Source organism: Podarcis muralis, chromosome 6 (assembly GCF_964188315.1).
Source record: "Podarcis muralis chromosome 6, rPodMur119.hap1.1, whole genome shotgun sequence".
NCBI classification, from domain to species: domain Eukaryota; kingdom Metazoa; phylum Chordata; class Lepidosauria; order Squamata; family Lacertidae; genus Podarcis; species Podarcis muralis.
The window spans coordinates 97033738-97055403 of NC_135660.1; the positions used below are offsets into that span (position 1 = coordinate 97033738).

The 21666-nt window shown below is 41.2% G+C and overlaps 1 protein-coding gene across 5 annotated transcripts in view; it reads right to left on the reverse strand.

Annotated features, from left to right (window-relative positions):
• The window catches only part of SCUBE1 (signal peptide, CUB domain and EGF like domain containing 1), a 190793-nt gene that overhangs the window by 154711 nt on the left and 14416 nt on the right, over positions 1-21666 (reverse strand). For all 5 annotated transcript variants that reach the window (XM_028728733.2, XM_028728732.2, XM_028728731.2 and 2 more), the window contains exon 3: positions 1931-2059. In XM_028728733.2, the coding sequence (XP_028584566.2) occupies positions 1931-2059 (129 nt within the window). The remainder of the gene's footprint in view (positions 1-1930; positions 2060-21666) is intronic.

Consider the following 21666-nt stretch of genomic DNA (forward strand, 5'->3'; position numbering starts at 1 on the left):
CATTCATTGTGCATATTTATCAGGCCTCATGAAAATGTGCACATGATCTGTCCATAAAGAGGGAATTTTGTAGTTTTCTATACATACTCTTCAACAGGCCATGGGGCATGTAAATATTTCAGCCACATTTTCTACATTCTCTACTCAATTCCAATAATTTCCAAGAGGCCATATTATGCACATTCTTTTGGGATTGTGCATATTCTCCAACAGACCTCAGGTACTGTTCATAGTTCAACTAAGGTTTTCGGTCTCTAGGCAGCAACATTTCAAAGATAAATAGAGATTCCTCTACAGGCAAACCAAAGAGAAAGAAACCAAAAAAGTTTGGATGAGCCCAGGAAGTGGTTTTTACACATCTCTAACCATGACTAATAAATTTAATATATCTGACTGAAACCCACATTAAAAAATATTGAGCTTATCAGCTTTTCAATCATGTTCATTAATATTTTAATCTATGTGGTTTTTAAAGACACTGATAACATTTTGTAGAATATATATGCATCCATTCACAACATTAATAATTAGATACATACATTTCAATGGAGATGTAGAAAATCACTCTTTACTTTTACCATTGTAGATAAAACCTGCAAAGATTGAGATCACTGAACACGTGCAAAATTACTAGGAACAAGATTTTATCCTCTCTTAAATAAACAGCAACTTGATAATACTGAAGGTTGCTGAACCACCTTTTCCCTTACAATTCTATATGTTTCAGGGAAAGGACATAAACTCTAACACTTTTGAAAAGAACAGTTCTACTTGCTTAATAGTGGTACTTGCTTCTGTGATAAATGAAATTTAAAAGCTCCCATCATAAGTTGGACATGGATGGGTTCTGCAGTTCCTCTAAACAAATATTTGCTTAAAAATGTAAACAAAGCAAATAATGCAAAACTGAAAGAATTATGCAAAATCTACTCCAGAAATCCCTTCTTTGCCTCCAGTCACACTGAGTGCAGATTGACATCTTGAGGAACCTTTGGTGACAGAGTGGGAAGGAATCAGTGAGAGATACACCCCCCCAGAAAAATGGAAGCACCTACTAGTTGCACAGGAATATTTTTGGATCCAAGCCAATGTTCTGCGCCATCCTATTTTAAAACCCAAAACCTTTTGGTAATTGAAGGTATCATTACAGAAAATATCTAGCAGTCAGGGAAAGAGGAGGGTAATTTCCAGCTAGAACTAGATAGCTGTCCTTTACATATATTACCCTACAATTGCACAACCAAGGTTGGTGACTGCTAGAACATTTGCATGACTTTTAAGTGGAGCGATGAGCTGCAGGATTGTACACAAGTAGGTACCACAGAAGATAGACAGCAGGCATGCCTAACAGAAGTGGTTGCAAACGTATCCATTCTGAAGGAAATCAGCCCTGAGTGCTCACTGGAAGGACAGATCCTGAAGCTGAGGCTCCAATACTTTGGCCACCTCATGAGAAGAGAAGACTCCCTGGAAAAGACCCTGATGTTGGGAAAGGTTGAGGGCACAAGAAGAAGGGGACGACAGAGGACGAGATAGTTGGACAGTGTTCTCGACGCTACAAACATGAGTCTGACCAAACTGCGGGAGGCAGTGGAAGACAGGAGTGCCTGGCGTGCTCTGGTCCATGGGGTCACGAAGAGTCGGACACGACTAAACGACTAAACAACAACAGTATTCTGTTTTAATAAACAAATACCATTCATATAAAGCAAGTCACCTCCTCTGTGCTTGAAAGTACCTTGCAAGCAGAATTACATGAGGAAGATGCTTCAGTATGCAGTAAATGGGTCTCAGCTGAAGGTCAGCCATTAAATTATCTTGATCTCTTTCCCAGCCTTATAGCTACATCATTGCTGCCTTTGTCCATATACTGAATCCCGCTGAGCAGGTGAGGCGCTGACCAAGCAGTTTTGCTTTCACAATAACTCACCAAGGCAGTTGTGTCCATCATGAGCCAACATGAACCCATCATAACACGTGCATCTGTAGTTGCCAGGAATGTTGATGCATTCGTGTACGCAGCCTCCATTGTAGAAGTCGTTTTCACACTCATCAATGTCTGAAAACAGAGGAGAAAATCCCACAATTCTGATTAGAAAAAAGAAAAATTTGGGGGGGGGGAGTGCATGACAAACATCCTTTTATGCAGGGAAAAATAAAATGATTTACAATATTAGGTTACCTCTCACATTATAATTTCCATTAACAAGAGTGCAACGAAGTCATTCCCGTAATGCAAATCTAATGAGAAATGATATCTTCATTTGGCTACTTGAAAAAGAGCGTTGTGGGAACACTTCCTTGAAAACCATGGCTTACATTTTAGATAACAAGCTCCTCAGGTTTTCTAAAATGTACCTTGAAGGCTGTGTGTGTGTGTGTGTGTGTGTGTGTTTAGCTATTTATCTGCAGAAGTCACGCAGCCATTGTTTTTATTTTCTTTCTCTAGAACCAGCCAAGTAACATGGGACTTTACAGAGTAACCAAACATAAAGAAAGATTGCTGACCTTAACTAAATGTCAGTAGGTAGATGACAAAACAAAGGGAAAGGAGACGCAAGTGGGAAATAAATAAATAAATAATGCGGTTATATACACACAGAGAAGCTGCCATGCTAACTCAATGACCCTTGATGGTCAAGTGAGTTAGGATTCAGTGGACACTCGTGTCTGTAGGCCTCTGCCACCTTAACGGTCTGCTGCTGAAGCACAGCAAATGCTACTGCCAGGGGCGGAGCAAAGCTGGCCACAGATCTGTTGGGGTTGTAAGCCAGCCCATTCCCATTCCCTAGAGAAGAGCTGAATGTGGACACCATAGGTGTGCCAGCATGGAGCCAATGCAGCAAAACCAACGGGCAAGTAGCAGGGCTTTGTATGCAGATGTGGTTCCACAATTCCCCTTGGGTTGCCCAGCCTGGCTTCCTTACTCATTAGGAAGAGGATTTATTATGTTTTGATACAGGCTTCATGGAAAAGTCAGGTTTTGAGTAAGGTTCCGAAGGAATAGCATCACATAGGTACTTTGGGTAGAAGTTTTAAGCACCTTTAAAGGGCAGCAAGAGGAAAGATGCAGAGTCCCAATAAACAGAGCGGGACGCGGGTGGCGCTGTGGTCTAAACCACTGAACCTCTTGGGCTTGTTGATCGGAAGGTCCGCGGTTCGAATCCCCGCAACAAGGTGAGCTCCGTTGCTCGGTTCCTGCTCCTGCCAACCTAGCAGTTCAAAAGCACAACAAAGTGCAAGTAGATAAATAGGTACCGCTCCAGCGGGAAGGTAAACAGCATTTCCATGCGTTGCTCTGGTTTCACCACATGACCCGGAAAAACTTTCTGCAGAGCAGACAAACGCCCTCGGCCACTAAAGCGAGATGAGCACCACAATCCCAGAGTCGTTCGTGACTTGACTTAACTGTCAGGGGTCCTTTACCTTTAATAAACGGAGCAGGGGGGGGGGGGGAGTTGTATTTTCATTGTTAAGTAAGAATGCTCTTTTAAAGATTACTGTGCAAATAATTCCCAACAAAACCCCTGAAGATGTAGAAGCTGAAACTCCTAAAAGGAATTAGATGGGTAAGGTGGGAAACAAGATGGAACCTACCAATATATAGCCATTATAACATGTCATTATCACATGCTGCTTGGAGATATGGGCTGGAGAAGTATAAATTCATGTGTTTTTGAACTTTATGCACATTAAGGACGCTTTATGGTTACAAAGGAGTCATACATAAGAATAAAGAACAATAACTTTAAACAACAGTCTAGACACCCCTACCCTAAGAATTGTATCTGAGCTTGCCTGATGACAGACCTTCAAACCTGAGCTGTATTTGGACAGAATATATGTTTTTCTTTCATAGTATGCCTTTTTACAATTGGATCTGGAACTAATTTGGGAAGCATAAATTGCAATTGACTTTCAATAATTTATGTTCTTGAACCTCTGTAGAAATACAGCCATCAGGAAGCTGTCTGCCTGCATAAATCTTAAACATCTTTTCATCTAAATCAGCTATCCAATTGCAAAACGTAGCACTTGGGGAAATCATATACAGCACAGTTTGGATACTAAAATGGCTCAAAATGTAATGTTTTCATTGCTGATATGTCAGTAGTTGCCTACATGGAAATATTTATTCAGACATCTGAAGGGAATAGATATGCCTGTATAATGTTGAAAGAACACAACTTGAACTACATGATCTATCGGTAAAGAAGTATTGGAGAGGAAATAAAGCAAGGTTGCTTAAAGATTTGGAAATGTTCTGTCAACATGTGGCAATTCATAATCCATATTTTTGTAATGCTTATCTCAGAACACATCAGAATGTTGTGTGTTTTCTTTAAAACAATAATAATTAGGGCTATCATTCTGTCCCATAAATTTTAGTTGATAAATCATTTTAACCGATTGATTTGTTATGCATACATAACATGAATAAAAAATGATTCTGAGGGGAGAAAGCACATTTTTCTGTCTTAAAGATGACGCATGCATGAGTCAAAATAAATATATTCTTCTAAGAGGCATTCTGCCTTGTGTGAGACAGGAGGAGGAACGCTTCATTCAAGCACGACTGTATATATTGGTAAATATGTGTATTAAAAACAAACAAAATTGTTTTTAATATCTGCTGCCTAATTAAAGCCCTTTTATTAAATCAAAATGTTTTAATCAATGTATTTATTTCTTCAGCTAAACTTTGCCAATTTGGAATTAACAGACTGTAGCTAACAGCTTCTTTACTCATAATAAGATCATTGTGGCTATAACTTACATACTTCAAATGTACATAGTGTGTTACATAATTTAACTCTAAGTCTTATTATAACCATGTGAAGTAGGTCAGTATTATTATGCCAAATTAGGTGTCAGGGCTAAGGGAACAGTGCCTTGCCTAAGGCAATCAATGCATTTATATTTGAGATTTAAACAAGCACTTTGCAGCTCATATTTTATGCTGTTACAAGGCAACGATTCTCAGAACCATGTAAGCAATTAAATGTACAATTAAAATGTTTTCAAAGTATTCCTAAACTGAGCAATATGAAGGTTAACTAGCATATGGTGGCTCTCCTCTGACAATAAAAGAGTGCATTAACTGACTGCAATGTTCTCAGCACTAGATGTTTCAGAAATAAAACATGTCTAAATGCAAAGCAATATACCTGGCTTGGAAGTGGTTCATTCACATTTAGTTGTGAAGTGGGTAACTGCATGAAGTGTGACTTTCCTCTACCTGCTCACAGTTCATGTGTATTTCAGAATGGGAAGAAACTCTGCAAATGGTCAACTTTCCATTGTTTTATATATGTATTATGCAGCAGTTGCTGAGAATGTTGCAAGCGGTTAGTGAACTCCTTTATTGTCAGTGTGGTAGATGTTAACCGAGTCAAATGCTTAAACTAATTCAATGATTAATAGATTAAATTTAAATAGCAATACGTACAATGAGACCATCAGTACAGTCAAAAGACTATCAATATCTTTTGAGATACTGGAAGTACGTAATAATTCATCATTAAACAAGCAGATGTTACAGTAATATTCCAGAAACAATATAACAGAGCTGTATTGTTTGGGGGAGCAGCAGTATTGGGGTGCAAAAATGATAAACTGTTCAGCAAATGCTGCTGTCCCTGAGAACATAAAAGTATTTCACATAATGGTATTTAGATCGAGCCACTAGACTAGATCTATTTCTTTGGAAAGGTTTTATTTAAGTTAAATTTCTCTGGCTTCAGAGTTAAATGAAAATTACTGACATTTAACAATGGAATGATGAAAGAACTCAAGAGCCTCAATTTACAAACAATGCGTAAGATCTCATCCTGATTTCTCTTCTTTTTTTTAAGGTCTATTAAAATCTACAGGTGGGGACAATCTGTTCTTCATAGTTGTTGATGGAATTAATTTATGGTGTAAAGGAAGAATATTTGCAGAATATTCAACTAACAATTTGAGTTTTCTGGGTTTATTCTAAAAAATAAACAAGGTAGTGCGGTTGGTGAGAAAACAAATGAGTCATCAAATCTGCACTCACTGATCAGGCCAGGCTCCCACCTATCTGCTAAACCTTTGGTTAATTAATCAAATGATTAAACCATTAAAAACTTGACCCCTATTTACAGTGGTGCCTCGCAAGACGAAAAGAATCCGTTCCGCGATTCTCTTCATCTAGCGGTTTTTTCATCTTGCGAAGCAACCCTATTAGCGGCTTAGCGCTATTAGCGGTTTAGCGGCTATTAAAGGCTTAGCAGCTTAGCTGCTAAAAGGCTATTAGCGGCTTAGCGGATTAGAAAAAGGGGGGGGAGCGGGGGGAATTGCAAGACTCGCAAGACGTTTTCATCTTGCGAAGCAAGCCCATAGGGAAATTCGTCTTGCGAAGCAACTCAAAAACGGAAAACCCTTTCGTCTAGCGGGTTTTCCGTCTTGCGAGGCATTCGTCTTGCGGGGCACCACTGTATAAGAACACTATGTGGGAAAAAGTGTTAGCGCCAAAGCCGTATAACAGAAGACTCCTCTCCATTTGCCAACTTTTAGTAATTCTGCAAGCATAAATCAATATCACTGAGGTCTGATGTCCACATTTCAGGAAAAAATTCAGAACACAGAGATGCTTGAGCGTTATGGTGTTTGCATTTGCATTGTGTGATACAAGCAAAGTTGGAAAAACATTACAGGGACTTGAAACATTTCCTGCTGGCCTTCTCTAACAATACACAAAGTAAGAAACCGATCTTTTCTCCTTGTGCTAAGTGCTAGAAGACCTGAGGACGGGAAGGTCAGGGACAGAGTCAGAGTCAGAGCAGCCAATAATGATCATCAAATCCCAAAGACACTTGAATCGCATGATCATTTGTGGCATTAAAGAGTGGTTTTGCCAAATTAAAGACTGCCATTTCTCTCTACTTCTGCTCTCTACCTAACCCCAAAACTTGTGTGTTTCATTTAAAGTTTGGGACCTTTAATTTCCCAGAAATGAGGAGCAGCCATTGCTTCTTTATCCAGCAATCCTAGGTGTAGAACCTGTTGCCTCTGAAACCTGGGAAAGACTTGCTCAGCTTGCAGTCGGCCTATTTTTTGTACCTTCCCACATCCCCTCACTCCATGGGTAGGCAAACTAAGGCCCGGGGGCCAGATCTGGCCCAATCGCCTTCACAATCCAGCCCGCGGACGGTCCGGGAATCAGCGTGTTTTTACATGAGTAGAATGTGTCCTTTTATTTAAAATGCATCTCTGGGTTATTTGTGGGGCATAGGAATTTGTTCACCCCCCCCCCCAAGATTTGAGGGACAGTGGACTGGCTCCCTGCTCAGAAAGTTGGCTGACCCCTGCCTCACTTCCTACTCTGTGTAACATCTTCCCAGTTAAGAGTCCTAGAGACCTCAAAAACAATTAACGCTATTGTCCAACTGTGGATTATGGAGTTGAGCGGTTTTTGTACTTTCCCCAGAACTTAATTTTCTTACAGAAGAGACTCTACTGCCTCTCATATCAATTACCTTACTGAGGATTTTAAGCAGATTTTTCCTTAACTACAAAGATGAACAAAATACAGACAACAAAAAACAGGCAACCTTGAGTATATCCAAATTTCCTGAACCTCTGTAGCAGTCAGTATATTCTGGCAGGCTAAGCAGTCACTCTCAACTTGACAAATAGAGTTTATCATTTCCTCTTATTTATTGATGTATTAAATGCGAGATTCCCTCCCCCTTCAGACATAAGCAAGGTACTTGCTTGATATCGAGGTTAATTTGATTTTCCATGAAACAAAGAAACCCACGCACGAACCCCACTGGTTCCCCTTCCTTCCAGTGCTCAAGAAAGAGGCCTATATATCAAACATGGCCTTTGTTAAGATGAATGCATTTTGCCTCTAAACGCTGTGGCCTTGCAACTGACATGATTTTTTTATTATTATAAAGAAATCAATTAGAGACCCGCCACATGCCTCTTTCTTTTTATTGCCTTCCAGTTGTCATGATGCTTTCAAGATGCTAGTGCCTGAGGAAACTGTAAAAAATTTAAAGGCCTAAGGACTGTTTCTATAGACAAGGTCAAGGGTGAGCAATGGGAGTGGGAGAGTCGAAAAAGGGAAACCTGGCCTTCATTAGGGCAAGCGGAAGAGGCACAAGCTTCCCAGAGCTTGAATTGCTTCGATAAAAGAAGGTTGAAGAAGACGACGACGACGACAATTCTGCTAATTAACATGGCAACACTTGCAAATGGTCCCTGCTCAGAATGTTACAAACTGTACTTTGGGTGGCAGAAGGATGTATTTGGGGAGCTCCATCGATGGTCCAGACAGAGAGGCAAAGCATAAAACAGGCACGTCCAACTCCCAAGAGACTGCGATCTACTCACAGTATAAAAAGACCGGCTGTGATCTACCCATTGTCATTGCCAGGAGTTGCTGAGCTTTCTTTAGGGGAGGGTGCAGTAATGGAGCACAAAGGTGATCACTAACTTGATACAGTGGTACCTCAGGTTAAGTACTTAATTCGTTCCGGAGGTCCGTTCTTAACCTGAACCTGTTCTTAACCTGAAGCACCACTTTAGCTAATGGGGCCTCCTGCTGCCACGCAATTTCTGTTCTCATCCTGAAGCAAAGTTCTTAACCTGAAGCAATATTTCTGGGTTAGCGGAGTCTGTAACCTGAAGCGTATGTAACCTGAGGTACCACTGTACTTGATCAAAGACACCCCCGCGACTGACCGGTAGATCGCGATTGAACTGTTGGACATGCCTGGCCTATAAGAATCTCATGGCACCCAAAATGGTTGGGACTTGTTTTTCGAATCTTCCTGAAGGATCCACTGGAGAAGGCTGGTATAGCAAGCTATGTTGGGGCATCTGAACTGACACAAAAGTTAACACTGTGTCAGGGGTGAAATAAAAGAAGACATTGCTGTGCCGTATGCTGTACTTCAATTTAATCCAGTTTGCTTCAGAACAGGAGGGGTCTCTAAAAGCCCCAACATGCTAGGCCTTCTTGTGAAGAGGACAGTAAAGCCATTTACTTCTTGCAGAGGTTGTGTTAGAAAAGGAGGCATAAATGTCCCAGGAGATAAATATGACCCTGTCAAAAGGCCAGGGACATTTCTAAATAAGGACTGTTTTGCTTTGCGTACTAACCTTTTGTGAACTCGTTTTTGTGATTACTATTATTATTATTATTATTACTTCTGTAGTTCTGCAAGGTTATCTAATACAAGACAAGCTGTGCATTTGAAGGCCCTTTGGCTGGTTCTTTCCTTGTGTGAGTTTGTGTTTACAAACACAGCTTCCGGCTGAGGAGACCAAGGCATCTGATGAAGGCAGGTTCCCTTCCCATGCTTCATTGCAGCCAGCCTCAAATAAACCTTTTTCTTTTTTTTTGAAAAAAATAATTACTGATTTTATTTTTTTCCATTTATGATGATCAAATGCACAATTATTTTAACAGTTTTGCTAATTTTATTGCATAAATTCCTTAGAAAGATTCATGACTAAGTGGCACATGAATTTTTCAAAACCAAGGAAGCAGATAAGCCATGTTAGCTTATAGGACGGTCAATTTCATAGTTTTTAAGGTGCCACAGAACCTTTGTTGCTTTTCCTGCTTTCTCTCCACATTCTTCCCACATGTGTGACTGGCAAGATATTTAATTAATTAACTGACCAAATTTATATTCCACTTGATTGTAACAAAACAGTTTACACAAGAGATATAAAAATTATGCATAACAGTTAAGAACAAACATATATGGATAATTAAAATCAACAGCAAAAGAGTAAAAAACAGAAAGGAAAACAATTTCTTTTTAAAGAACAATTCTAATGAAGGTTTTTAACACGTTGAGCACTAAATTCCAACACATTTATAAAAAGATAATACAGTGTTACCTCAGGTTACATACGCTTTAGGTTACAGACTCCGCTAACCCAGAAATAGTGCTTCAGGTTAAGAACTTTGCTTCAAGATGAGAACAGAAATCGCACGGCAGCAGCAGCTGGAGGCCCCATTAGCTAAAGTGGCACTTCAGGTTAAGAACAGTTTCAGGTTAAGAATGGACCTCCGGAACGAATTAGATACTTAACCCGAGGTACCACTGTAAAAAGCAATATATCAAAAAGGAAGAATAATAAAGAGAAAGAAAATATAAAATAGAATACAGTACTCATAATCCTTACAAAACAAAATTATATAAAAAAAGAGGAAAAATAACAGAGGAAAAATAACTAAAAGAATAGAAAAATAGACAAAAGAACTACTGCCTCCCTATGCCTAAAGGAAAACAATTTCCAAGCCCAACTACCCAATATTAAATGTTAGAAATTTTCCTGAAACACAGGATATAAATTTATACAATAAAAAAAATCAAAAAAGATGCCCAACTCTGTTGATAAGCAAAGATGATTTTTGAGGGAGATCCTGAGGGGTATCTGTAAAAGAGGGCTGGACCATTCAGCATCAGTCATGGATGGCAGATAGTGTCTTACTTCAAGAGCAATACTTAAATTTTTCCCACAGGAATTAATGGCAAACACTCAACAACAACAACTTAGGTTACTTAGGTTAGAGAAAGGTACAGTCAAGGACAATGTGGGTAATCCTTTAACCTAAGATGGAGATCAACTCAGTCTCTAACTGCAGAAGCCCTTGAGATGGTTTACAACAGAGGCCACCAACTTTTGGGGGCCAATAGGCACATGAATTGCAAATGGAGGAGCTGTTGTGGGTGCCACACACACCAGGACACACTGAAACCTATTACACTGGCTACAATAGGATGTGGTTCTCAAGCCAAACACTAGCGGAGGAAGGGGAGGGGGCCCTGTGTGCCCCTGGAAAAGTTTCTGTGGGCACACATGTGCCCACAGCCCCATTTTGGCAACCCCCTGGCTTCCAACAATAAAGTAACATAAAATCATTACTGTATAATATTTAAAAACAAAGAGCACCAATTATTTAAAAGTCAATATACATAGAATCATAGTTTACAACAACAAAAAATCAAACCACATTACAGGCCCCAACCCTGGTGGAATAAGCAGGAAGAAAGTAGAAGGCTCTCCTCTTCTCAGCAAATGCCAATCTGAGGGTGAAACTAGACATGAAATAAAATGTGCATTTCCAGTCAAGGGGTGGATTAAACTGTTCCTTTCCCCTTCATCTAGAGCGGGTCTTTGTTTTGTGGAAAACAATTATCAGCCATTCTATCTGATGCTATGTGTGAAACCAAACATGTATGTTAAATGCAAACATGTATTTAATGATATCATGTTTGATTTGGCCCCAACTTGCAACAGAGAAGACAACCTGAGCAGTGCCCCATCTGAAGATTTTAATGCGAAGGCATATTCATTGGACAGAAATCACTTCTCAGCAACAGCAGCAGTCAGTTCCAGGAGAATGTACTGGAAGCCTCTATGGGAAAAGAGCCTGGGACTTAGGTACAGTGACATACAACGCTAGCTTTCCTCTCTTTTTTTGTTACTTTCTTGACAATCTTATACAACAAATATAGTATACATCTTCTTTAACCAGACATGAGTATGAATCTTATAAACAAAACAACAACCATATACAAGTAATACTCCACTTGTTAACAAACAATAAACTTAATTTATATTTCTACTGTCTGTTGTTTTCTTCTCTATTTACCGGTATTAACATAGATAACAAAAAACCAAAAAAACCACCCCATAATTGGTCTTCCTATCATTTCCCGATGTGTATTTTCTTTCTGATGGTGAATATAAAAAAGGTAAAGGTACCCCTGCCCGTACGGGCCAGTCTTGTCAGACCCTAGGGTTGTGCGCTCATCTCACTCTAGAGGCCAGAGCCGGCGCCATCCGCAGACACTTCCGGGTCACGTGGCCAGCGTGACATCGCTGCTCTGGCGAGCCAGCACCAGAGCAGCACACGGAACGCCGTTTACCTTCCCGCTATAAAGCGGTACCTATTTATCTACTTGCACTTAAGAGTGCTTTCGAACTGCTAGGTGGGCAGGAGCTGGGACCGAATGACGGGAGCTCACCCCGCCGCGGGGATTCGAACCGCCGACCATGCGATTGGCAAGTCCTAGGCGCTGAGGTTTTACCCACAGCGCCACCCGCGTCCCGATGGTGAATATACCTAACATTATTAGCTTATCCTTTGTTTCCTTTCTAATACTTTCTTAGAACAGTACTTAACCTTTGACTTATATTATTTATATTTCATTAATCCAGGGTCAATCAAATGCTGCCATAGACTTTATGCCACTTTTGTGATTTCGTAAATATCTCTTATATTTTCCGAATTTTGCGCGAATGCTTGCCTAAAATACCAATAGTCACCAACAAAGCTACAGCATGCCCTGAGAGCTGGCTAATGCTACCTCCTGCTATCCATCACCTTTTCTGGACATAATGGTCATGTCCCATCCCACCCCCCGACATCATCCCACAAATAGTGGTCTCAGCCCCTCCCTCTTGCAGAAGCATGTGGCCTGTATTTTATGGTCTACTGTACCTGAGCATCAGTACCCAACAGAGGATCACCTTAAGTTATCCAGGTTAGACAAAAGTCAAGAAAAATGGTAAATCACTCCAGCATAATCACCCCACTATTCAGCACATGAAGGATGCTGCTAAAATGCATATTATCTGTAACTTTGGAAGGCAAAATTATATTTGTTGAAATGCTTTAGTGCGTTTTATTGTCGTACTGTATTTTATATAGGATCATCTTATATAGGGCCATCACTTTATATAGGATCATCTGTGGTGAGAGATGCAATATGAACCCCACAACAAGAAAAATATTACTTTTAAAATGCATCTGACTGAACCCTGTTTATTGCTTGATTCCTGTTTTTATGATAGTTTTTTCTTGCTTGTAGTTTTATATACCATTCAGAGAACTTTAAACACAAAGCAGTTAAAAAAGTTTTTTTTTTATAATAACTAAATAAAACTGCTACTGATTGGTACCGTAACCACATATATAGGGAGAGAACTTCTGATTACTTCAACCATACCGATTTACACACTTATTTTCTTACAACTAAAACTGAAGTAAACTTAAATTCCAAACAGCGCTTCATGCTTCAGTGTGTCTAACAAAAAAGCTCTGCTTCGATGTTCATGTTCATTCAACAGAAAACCTGAAAGTGTAACAGACCAAGCTTGAAGGGATGGGCACCAAAACATTCTTCTCCCCCTGCATCCCTGTAAGGTAGAATTTAACAGAGAAGCTGCAAAAGGGAAATGCAAAAGGGAAAGTACAGTACTTTATTCCTAGCTACAGCTTTCCTCCCCTACTCTGCAATGTTCTTTGTACCGCCGTGTTCATTTGCATTTGACTTCCCAAACAACAGCAGTTTACACTGTCATTAACTTGTGCAGCTAAGTACTTTGTCTCTATACTGTTTGCACTGCTGCTTCAGAGGGGATTAAACTACTGCTGTTCTTCTTAGCCAGTATTTCTATTATCAGAGTTAGAGCAAAGCTATCTCATATTCTCTTGCAAGGGAAGGCCTTTATGCACCACAAGCCCTACAAAATCCTAAAATAAAATAAAATAAAAACAAACCATACTCTTATAGAGCATTATACACAACTGTTTTTGCAATTAACACTTAATATTCTAATGCAGTTGCATCGCCTCTCTCGAACTCTCCAAGCCAGAGGGTTTTTTAAGGACTTCCTCAATTCCAGCATTTCACAGATGAAAAGAGGGACACTTGAATAATGGTGCCACTCTGTACTCTCACAACATGGACCAAGTTGCACTTCTTCCTTATTTGGTTTCAGAATTGCCTGCAAGATCAGTCTTTTTCAGCTGCTTCTGGATTGACCACTTAGAAATTTTGTTAGGTAATTTTTGAAGTGTATGAATGCTGTTATCTTACTTTCTATTGTTGCTAATAACTCTGATTTTAATATGTTTAAAGTTTATCTTTGAGAGCTAGGAAATGGCATACTACATTCTCACAAAATAAATGAAATAAAAAACCAACAGAACAAAGCACATTGTGCCTGAGCTCCCATTATCCTGCTGTAATGGCTGAAAGCTTTTTCCTATGTGAAGTGCTCAGTATTTCTTTATTCAGGAATAAGCACGTTCTGCTCTGCCTTCTCAGAGAGACTGTACCAGTTTCCTTTAAAAATAAATACACAGAAATGCTTATAGTTGTTACTAAAAAGGTAAAGGTACCCCTGCCCGTACGGGCCAGTCTTGACAGACTCTAGGGTTGTGCGCCCATCTCACTCAAGAGGCCAGGGGCCAGCGCTGTCCGGAGACACTTCCGGGTCACGTGGCCAGCGTGACATCGCTGCTCTGGCAAGCCAGAGCCGCACACGGAAACGCCGTTTACCTTCCCGCTAGTAAGCGGTCCCTATTTATCTACTTGCACCCGGGAGTGCTTTCGAACTGCTAGGTTGGCAGGTGCTGGGACCAAACAACGGGAGCGCACCCCGCCACGGGGATTCGAACCGCCGACCTTTCGATCAGCAAGCCCTAGGCACTGAGGCTTTTACCCACAGCACCACCTGCGTCCCTATAGTTGTTACTAAATAGCTGCAATTTGTAACACATTAAAGTGGGACGCGGGTGACACTGTGGTCTAAACCACTGAGCCTTTGGGTTTGCCGATCAAAAGGCCGGTGGTTCAAATCTCCATGACGGGCTGAGCTCCCGTTGCTCGGTCCCTGCTCCTGCCAACCTAGCAGTTCGAAAGCATGTCAAAGTGCAAGTAGATTAATAGGTACCACTCCAGCGGGGAGGCAAATGGCATTTCCGTGCGCTGCCCTGGTTCGCCAGAAACGGCTTAGTCATGCTGGCCACATGACCCGGAAGCTGTCTGCGGGCAAATGCCGGCTCCCTCGGCTTGGAAAGCGAGATGAGCGTCGCAACCCCAGAGTCGTTCGTGACTGGACTTAACTGTCAGGGGTCCCTTTACCTTTACCTAAAGTGGGTTCAGCTGGGACCCAAGTCAATAAAGCGTGAGACTCTTAATCTCAGGGTTGTGGGTTCAAGCCCCAAGTTCAGCAAAAAGATTCCTGCATTGCTGGGGGTTGGGCTAGATGACTCTAGTGGTCCCTTAAAGGTAAAGGTAAAGGTACCCCTGCCCGTACGGGCCATTCTTGACAGACTCTGGGGTTGTGCGCCCATCTCACTCAAGAGGCCGGGGGCCAGCGCTGTCCGGAGACACTTCCGGGTCACGTGGCCAGCATGACAAAGCTGCATCTGGCAAGCAAGCGCAGCACACGGAACGCCGTTTACCTTCCCGCTGGTAAGCGGTCCCTATTTATCTACTTGCAGCCGGAGGTGCTTTCGAACTGCTAGGTGGGCAGGCGCTGGGACCAAGCAACAGGAGCGCACCCCACCGCGGGGATTCGAACCGCCGACCATGCGATCGGCAAGTCCTAGGCGCTGAGGTTTTACCCACAGCGCCACCCGCATCCCCTTACAACTCTCCAATTCTATGAGTCTATGAATCTTTGCCATCTGGATACAGCAGTGGTTTTCAGCTAGTGGGTCTGGACCTGATCCAAGCTGGGTTGCAACAGGAGCACCACCACCATGCAAATATATGGTAAATGATTATGAAATGGGTCCCCAAATGCAGTGCTATTTTTCTAGAAAAAGAAGTGCCGGAATTCACCATAAACACCTCCCTCGTTCTCTTAGAATGGCAATGGCGCCCACCTGAGAGGTGCCAGAACTGATTTCCGGTGAGTTCCGGCTGAAAAAAAGTCCTGCCCAAATGAATGCTTGGGTTAAAAGCATCTATACTTCCTTTTACACACACACCCTAAAGACACATAAACACCTACCCTCTCTCTCTTCTTCGTCCTGCTCTCTTTTAATCTATCCATCATGCATTTATTCTTTCTCTCTTGGGGGCTGCAGGATTATGTTCAAAAAACACAGGTGCATGCCAGTTCTGGTGCAAAATTCCAAATGGAAGAGGACAACAATTCTCCAGTTATGTCCCATGAGCCCTTTAGTAAGATCAAGCACAAATTTTCCATTGTGTTATCTCAGCCTTGATCGCTTATAGCATAATATTATGCTTGTCTACTCAAAAGTAAGTTCCACTGAGTGCCACAGGGCTTGCTGCCAGGTAAATGTGTACAGGACTGAAAATAAAGGTCACAATTATGCAGAAGACAAAGCTAGGATGCAACTACTGATTTCATAAATGCTAGCTTTAACAGATCATTGCATGCTTATTTCAAAGATGTCAGTGTTTTTAAAGACCAAAACTTTCTCCCTCACAAAAATACACTGACATAATCCATACATACTTTTATGTAGCATTAAGCCCAAAAGAAGAAAGGAAAGATCACTGAGATCACTGCACGAAGTTGAGATTTTTGCTTGTATTCTATGTTCCCTCTAGCCAGTGCAGACACACTGAGACACTAGTCTCTTAAATAACTATAACATTTTAAGCGAATGTACTGTAGGTGGCTAAGCTGTGAAGGCTAAGCCTTGGCATGAATTCCCTAGGTCAGGGGTTCTCAGACTGTGGTCCATGGGCCACCACTGCTCAGCAAGCTTCGTTCAAGTGGTCCTCAGCATGGCTGTAGATTTGTGGTTGAAGATGGGAGATGCAATAATCCATTGCATTACATACAGGCGACTCCTGATTTAGATGGAGGTTATGTTCCAAGGCACCGTGCATTTAAGTGAAATTGTGTATATTTGCAACACCATTGGAAAAACCTGCTAACATCCCATTCCACCCCTGCCCCACCCTGCCCCATTTGTGACATTTTCAGGTCACTTCTGGGTTGTGCATGATGCCCAAGTGTGCAGTCACACACATACTGGAGGCGCCTAAAACAGTTGCTGCCTGTATTCATTTTGATTTTTAATTGCATTTTATTGCTTCTTTTATTTCTTACGGACTGTGATTTATTGCATTATAATTCTATAGAATTTGAATCATAATACACTAAAAATATAAGAAATAAAAGAAGCAGCAATAATACGATAAAAAATCATGCAGCATCTCGCACACTGCATTTACACTTGCTACAGGCAGAAAAATAATTTAAGTGGTCCACAAAGGCCCTCAGCAGTTTTCAAACGGTCCGGGGGGTGGGGGGAGTGTTTTGGAACTACTGCCCTAGATGGCCTGAGATGACCAAGACAACTATCTCATTCCTTTCGCACTCAAGACACTTCACATCTGAAATATCATGATGTTAATCCTGGCCCTGCCTTACAGGGTTGACCGTAGCTAAGGGATTCTAATACATTCCCTGGAAACCAGATTCATACAAAACAAGCCCAAAATATTACCAAATCAATAACTAACCAAGAGGCAATATTTTCATTCAAAACATGAAAGAAATTATCTGCAGGCTATCAAAAAGCTTGTGAAAACAAAAACATCTTGTCTGCTTTTCTAAAAACCTGGAATTTGGGGCTGAGGCAAGGCTCTCTTGGTAAAAGCTTCTATGGTAATCTTGTGAATTCACAAGATTCACATTCATTTTTAATTAAATTTTATTTGTAACTAATCAAATAATCTTGGACAATTTTTTTTTTAAAAAAGCAAGCACAGAGCTGAATGCTTCATGTGCTGATTGAGGAACCTGTAAGTACCCAAACTACAAACAAGCAATTGAAAAGTAGGACAAAACCACATAGAGAAGGCTTTTTAAAATTTTAATTAACTGGAATACATCTACGGTAATGAGTAGCTGTATGGAGACTAAATTATTATCTAAAAGGTATTTGAGCTTTCAAACAACCCATTTAAGAAAGGCTTACGGGTTGTTTGTTTTTTCTAAAAAAATTGTAGGCTGTTTCCGATTATAAAGGAAAGCTTTTAATTAAGATTAGAACAGCCTAATTCAAGCAATAATTTGGTTCTTTTAGTTAGTAAGCCTCTATTAAAAACAAAGCAATTAAGGTTAAATGGGTCGAGGCACTTAAGGTTCTCTCCCACCTCCACAATTATAATAGTAGGGGAGGATATGTCAGGGACTAATTCAGAACGGAAGACACATGTTTCAAACAAGTTTGTGTTTCCCTGTTAATAACAGGGTTGCATTTAATGTTCACTGAAGACTAGCATATTTGTAAACTAGATGTTCTAAAGAACATCAATTTGGGCAAAGATGTAATCATACAAAAGAGACCTATTATCAGCCCCTTAATTGTACTTGGGTCTTGCTCCCCTGAAATCTATACCTGCAGTTTTATTACCTCATGTAAATTATTAGCTTAAGAGCAAAGCAAAATGGCATTAGCTTTATGAAGTGATTAAGCTATTCCACATTTGGTATACTTTATTGCACTGGTTCTTAAACACCGCATTTACAGGTCCCGTCCCCCCACGCAAGATCTTAATAAAAACAAAAGAAACCATGCATGTATTAATGTGAAGAGTTTGCTGCCAACATTGAGCAAAAACATAATATGGCAGAGGACAACATGAAATCAACAATGAAATCACATTCATAAAACAGTTGCAAAGTGCACTGCAAACCAGTAGGCCAGATGAATGTATCAACATAGCTGGATCATCCCACATGGAAAACCTGGGTCAAATAATGTGTTTTAAGCAAGCATTTAAAATAGCAGTACTGTGGGGGCCTGAGGAACCAAAGTGTTCTTCAAAGTTTCTACTGCACCCTGAAGAGAGAAAAATCTGCTTTTCAGTGCCAAGCTTAGAATTTAACCTGAAATGCTGCTTGCCTCTTCTGCTGTGCCACAGTGGAAACTTAAAAGAAGTTTCAGAGGCAAGTAGGACAGCGAGCCAGAAACAGACTGGACAAGGGTTCTGGTGTGTGTGGCACCATGTGATAACAGTAAAATATGAAAAAGTGATGGACTACAAGTCAAGGCAAAGCAATGAAGTTTAGGAAATCCTAGCTTTTTTACCTTCTAGAAATATAGCGCTCTTAAAGGTAAAAAAATTATCCATAATTCCACATGCTATACTGTATACACAAATGCTTAACATTGAAAAATATGCACATTAGTCAAAACTGCATACAAAATGTGTGTATTAAGAGAAATGCTGGCAGATTTTCCTGTGGGTTAAAAAAAAAATGTGTATCACCAAAATTGATAGATCATCCTGAGTTGCTTGGGCCATCAGCAACTGCCCAACAGTGCCAAACCCAAACAGAGAAACACCCATTTCTTAGCCTAGAGTGTGTGTGTGAAACGAACCAATGCGGAAGTTCCCAGACTGCAGAATGGCCTGGATCCAGTTCTAATTGGATGTCTACAAACGCTAGGAACCCTACCGTAAAAAACCCACCCTGTTTAAGATTTTGCATGCATCATCAATACATGGGGTTCATCAGTACATACAAGCAAATATAGCTGGTTATGTCGTTATAGCTGAAAACACATGTACTATTCTTGAACAGACAGATCCAGCTGCAGAACCCAGCTTTGCAATGGGGGTGCATACATTCACACACTGAAACATCGGATCTTGCCTTTCACTTCATGTATCAGGTGCACTATCTGAGCTGTTTGTTTGTTTTTAAGTGAAGTCATTTATGCACATTCATATTCATCTCCCATTCCAGAGATCAGAAGCAATTCCATGGATTAGTGTCATTGGAATAGCCAGTTGGTACCTACTGCCACTGTAACATAACAAAGGAGGATTCGCTGTTCCAAAACCTCAAGGAAAATCTGCAGAACCAGGAGTTTCTTTGAGCAGGAACTGAGGGGAACTGAGCTCCCTTACCTTTTTCCTTACATTAAATTAAAAAAAAAAATGTTTGTGGGGGCTGGAACTGATATACACAAATGCCTACCTATATCTGTAATCAATAAAATTGTGGCCATTTCTAATCCAGATCTTTGTCCGCCTGAGTTACATTTAGCCACTGCCAGGGGAGGGGGATATGGCACTGTGACTGGGAACGCAGGAAACAAAGAAACTTCGTGGTGAGTCCCCCCACCATTTTCCAGAAGAAAGCACGGTGCAGAACCCCTGGTTTCAGAGCTTACCCTGTGACAGTGGTACCTCAGTTTAAGAACAGCCCTGTTTACGAACTATTCAGTATACGAACTCCGCAAAACCGGAAGTAGTGTCCCAGTTTGCGAACTTTACCTCGGTCTACGAATGGAATCTGAACGGTGGATGGGCACCAGTGGCAGGAGGCCTCATTAGGGAAAGCACACCTCGGTTTAAGAATGGCTTTGGTTTAAGAACAGACTTCTGGAACAGATTAAGTTCGTAAACCGAGGTACCACTGTATATATTTTGTTTGTATATAAGTGTTATCAGTCTGCCTCCACTTCAAATAACTACAGTGGTGACTCGCAAGACGAAATTAATTCGTTCCGCGAGTTTTGTCGTCTTGTGATTTTTTTCGTCTTGCGAAGCACGGTGTCGGGAAAGTTTTGGAAAAGCTTCAAAAATCACCAAAGTTTTTAAAAACCTCAAAAAAGGCTACCACACCGCGTTCTATGAGTTGCTCCTCGAAGTCAAGTCGCAACTGTATTAACGGTGTTAAGAAAAAGGAAACAAACTTGCAAGACGTTTCCGTCTTGCGAAGCAAGCCCATAGGGAAAATCGTCTTGCGAAGCAGCTCAAAAAACAAAAAACCCTTTCGTCTAGCGAGTTTTTTGTCTTGCGAGGCATTCGTCTTGCAAGGTACCACTGTAAAGTAGACTCACGTTTTTTGTTGTGTTTGGAGTGGGGACCATGAGCCATTACCAGCTAACGAAACTCTTTTTTGTATGATTCATGATGCTCATTCACAACTTTCTGACTTCTGCATAACTCCCATTTGGGAAAGGGGAAGTCGTTTTAAAAAAACCTTCATGGACTCCAGAGTACACAGAAATTTTCTCAGCGCAGCTTGTGTCAAAAGGTGTCCTAAGTCCATCATCAGTCCACAGTTAAAAAACGTTGACCTTGTACAGGAAGAGGTAACTCAAACCAGCTACATAATAACATCTAAAGGAAGTCTAGGAATTTTCTATAGAAACAAAATTTCCAGCAAGAGAAAAAAGCTTATCAATACGCAAAGTATATTTTTAGCCCAAGATGAAGGTTCCACCCAGGTGAGAATTCCTACTGTATCCATGGCATCACACAAATCAGCCTTCCCCAACTGGATGCCCTCTGAAGCAGCTCTCATTAGCCCCCCCCCCCCCCCGGCATGCTCTAATCTAAAGCATGGGCACCAGGATGGGGAAATCCGATTTAGATCAAATACGTCAGCTGAAATCACAAAGGAAGACCTTCTCTTAGAAAAGACACCACTAGAATAGGAAGCCTAACGAGAGCTATTGCAACAATATTCCAAAAGTTGCAGAACCTGCAGCCACTGTTGCAACCGCAAGGATGTAAGGATATTTATTTCAGCACGATAAAGAGCTTGTGCAGACATACTGGAAGAGCCCTAACCTCACAGCAGTTTAGAGTGCTCAGGAATGGGCCATGGGGTACCCCAACCCCAGAGCAAAAACCTCCCCCCCTTCTTAACACAGCATTGGGGGCATAGCGGGAGGGGGGGGGGACTGCCAGGGTGATTGCCCCAGGCACATTGCTCCTCCTGCCCTCTCTAAGCCAACCCTGCACTGCTTTGCAAGACCACTCAGGGAGGGTGGCATGAGAGGGCGCGTGGCTGTTGTGTCCTCGCGCTGCCCTCCCCAGATCCCAACCTTGCAAGGCTACTGGGAGGGGCGCGTGA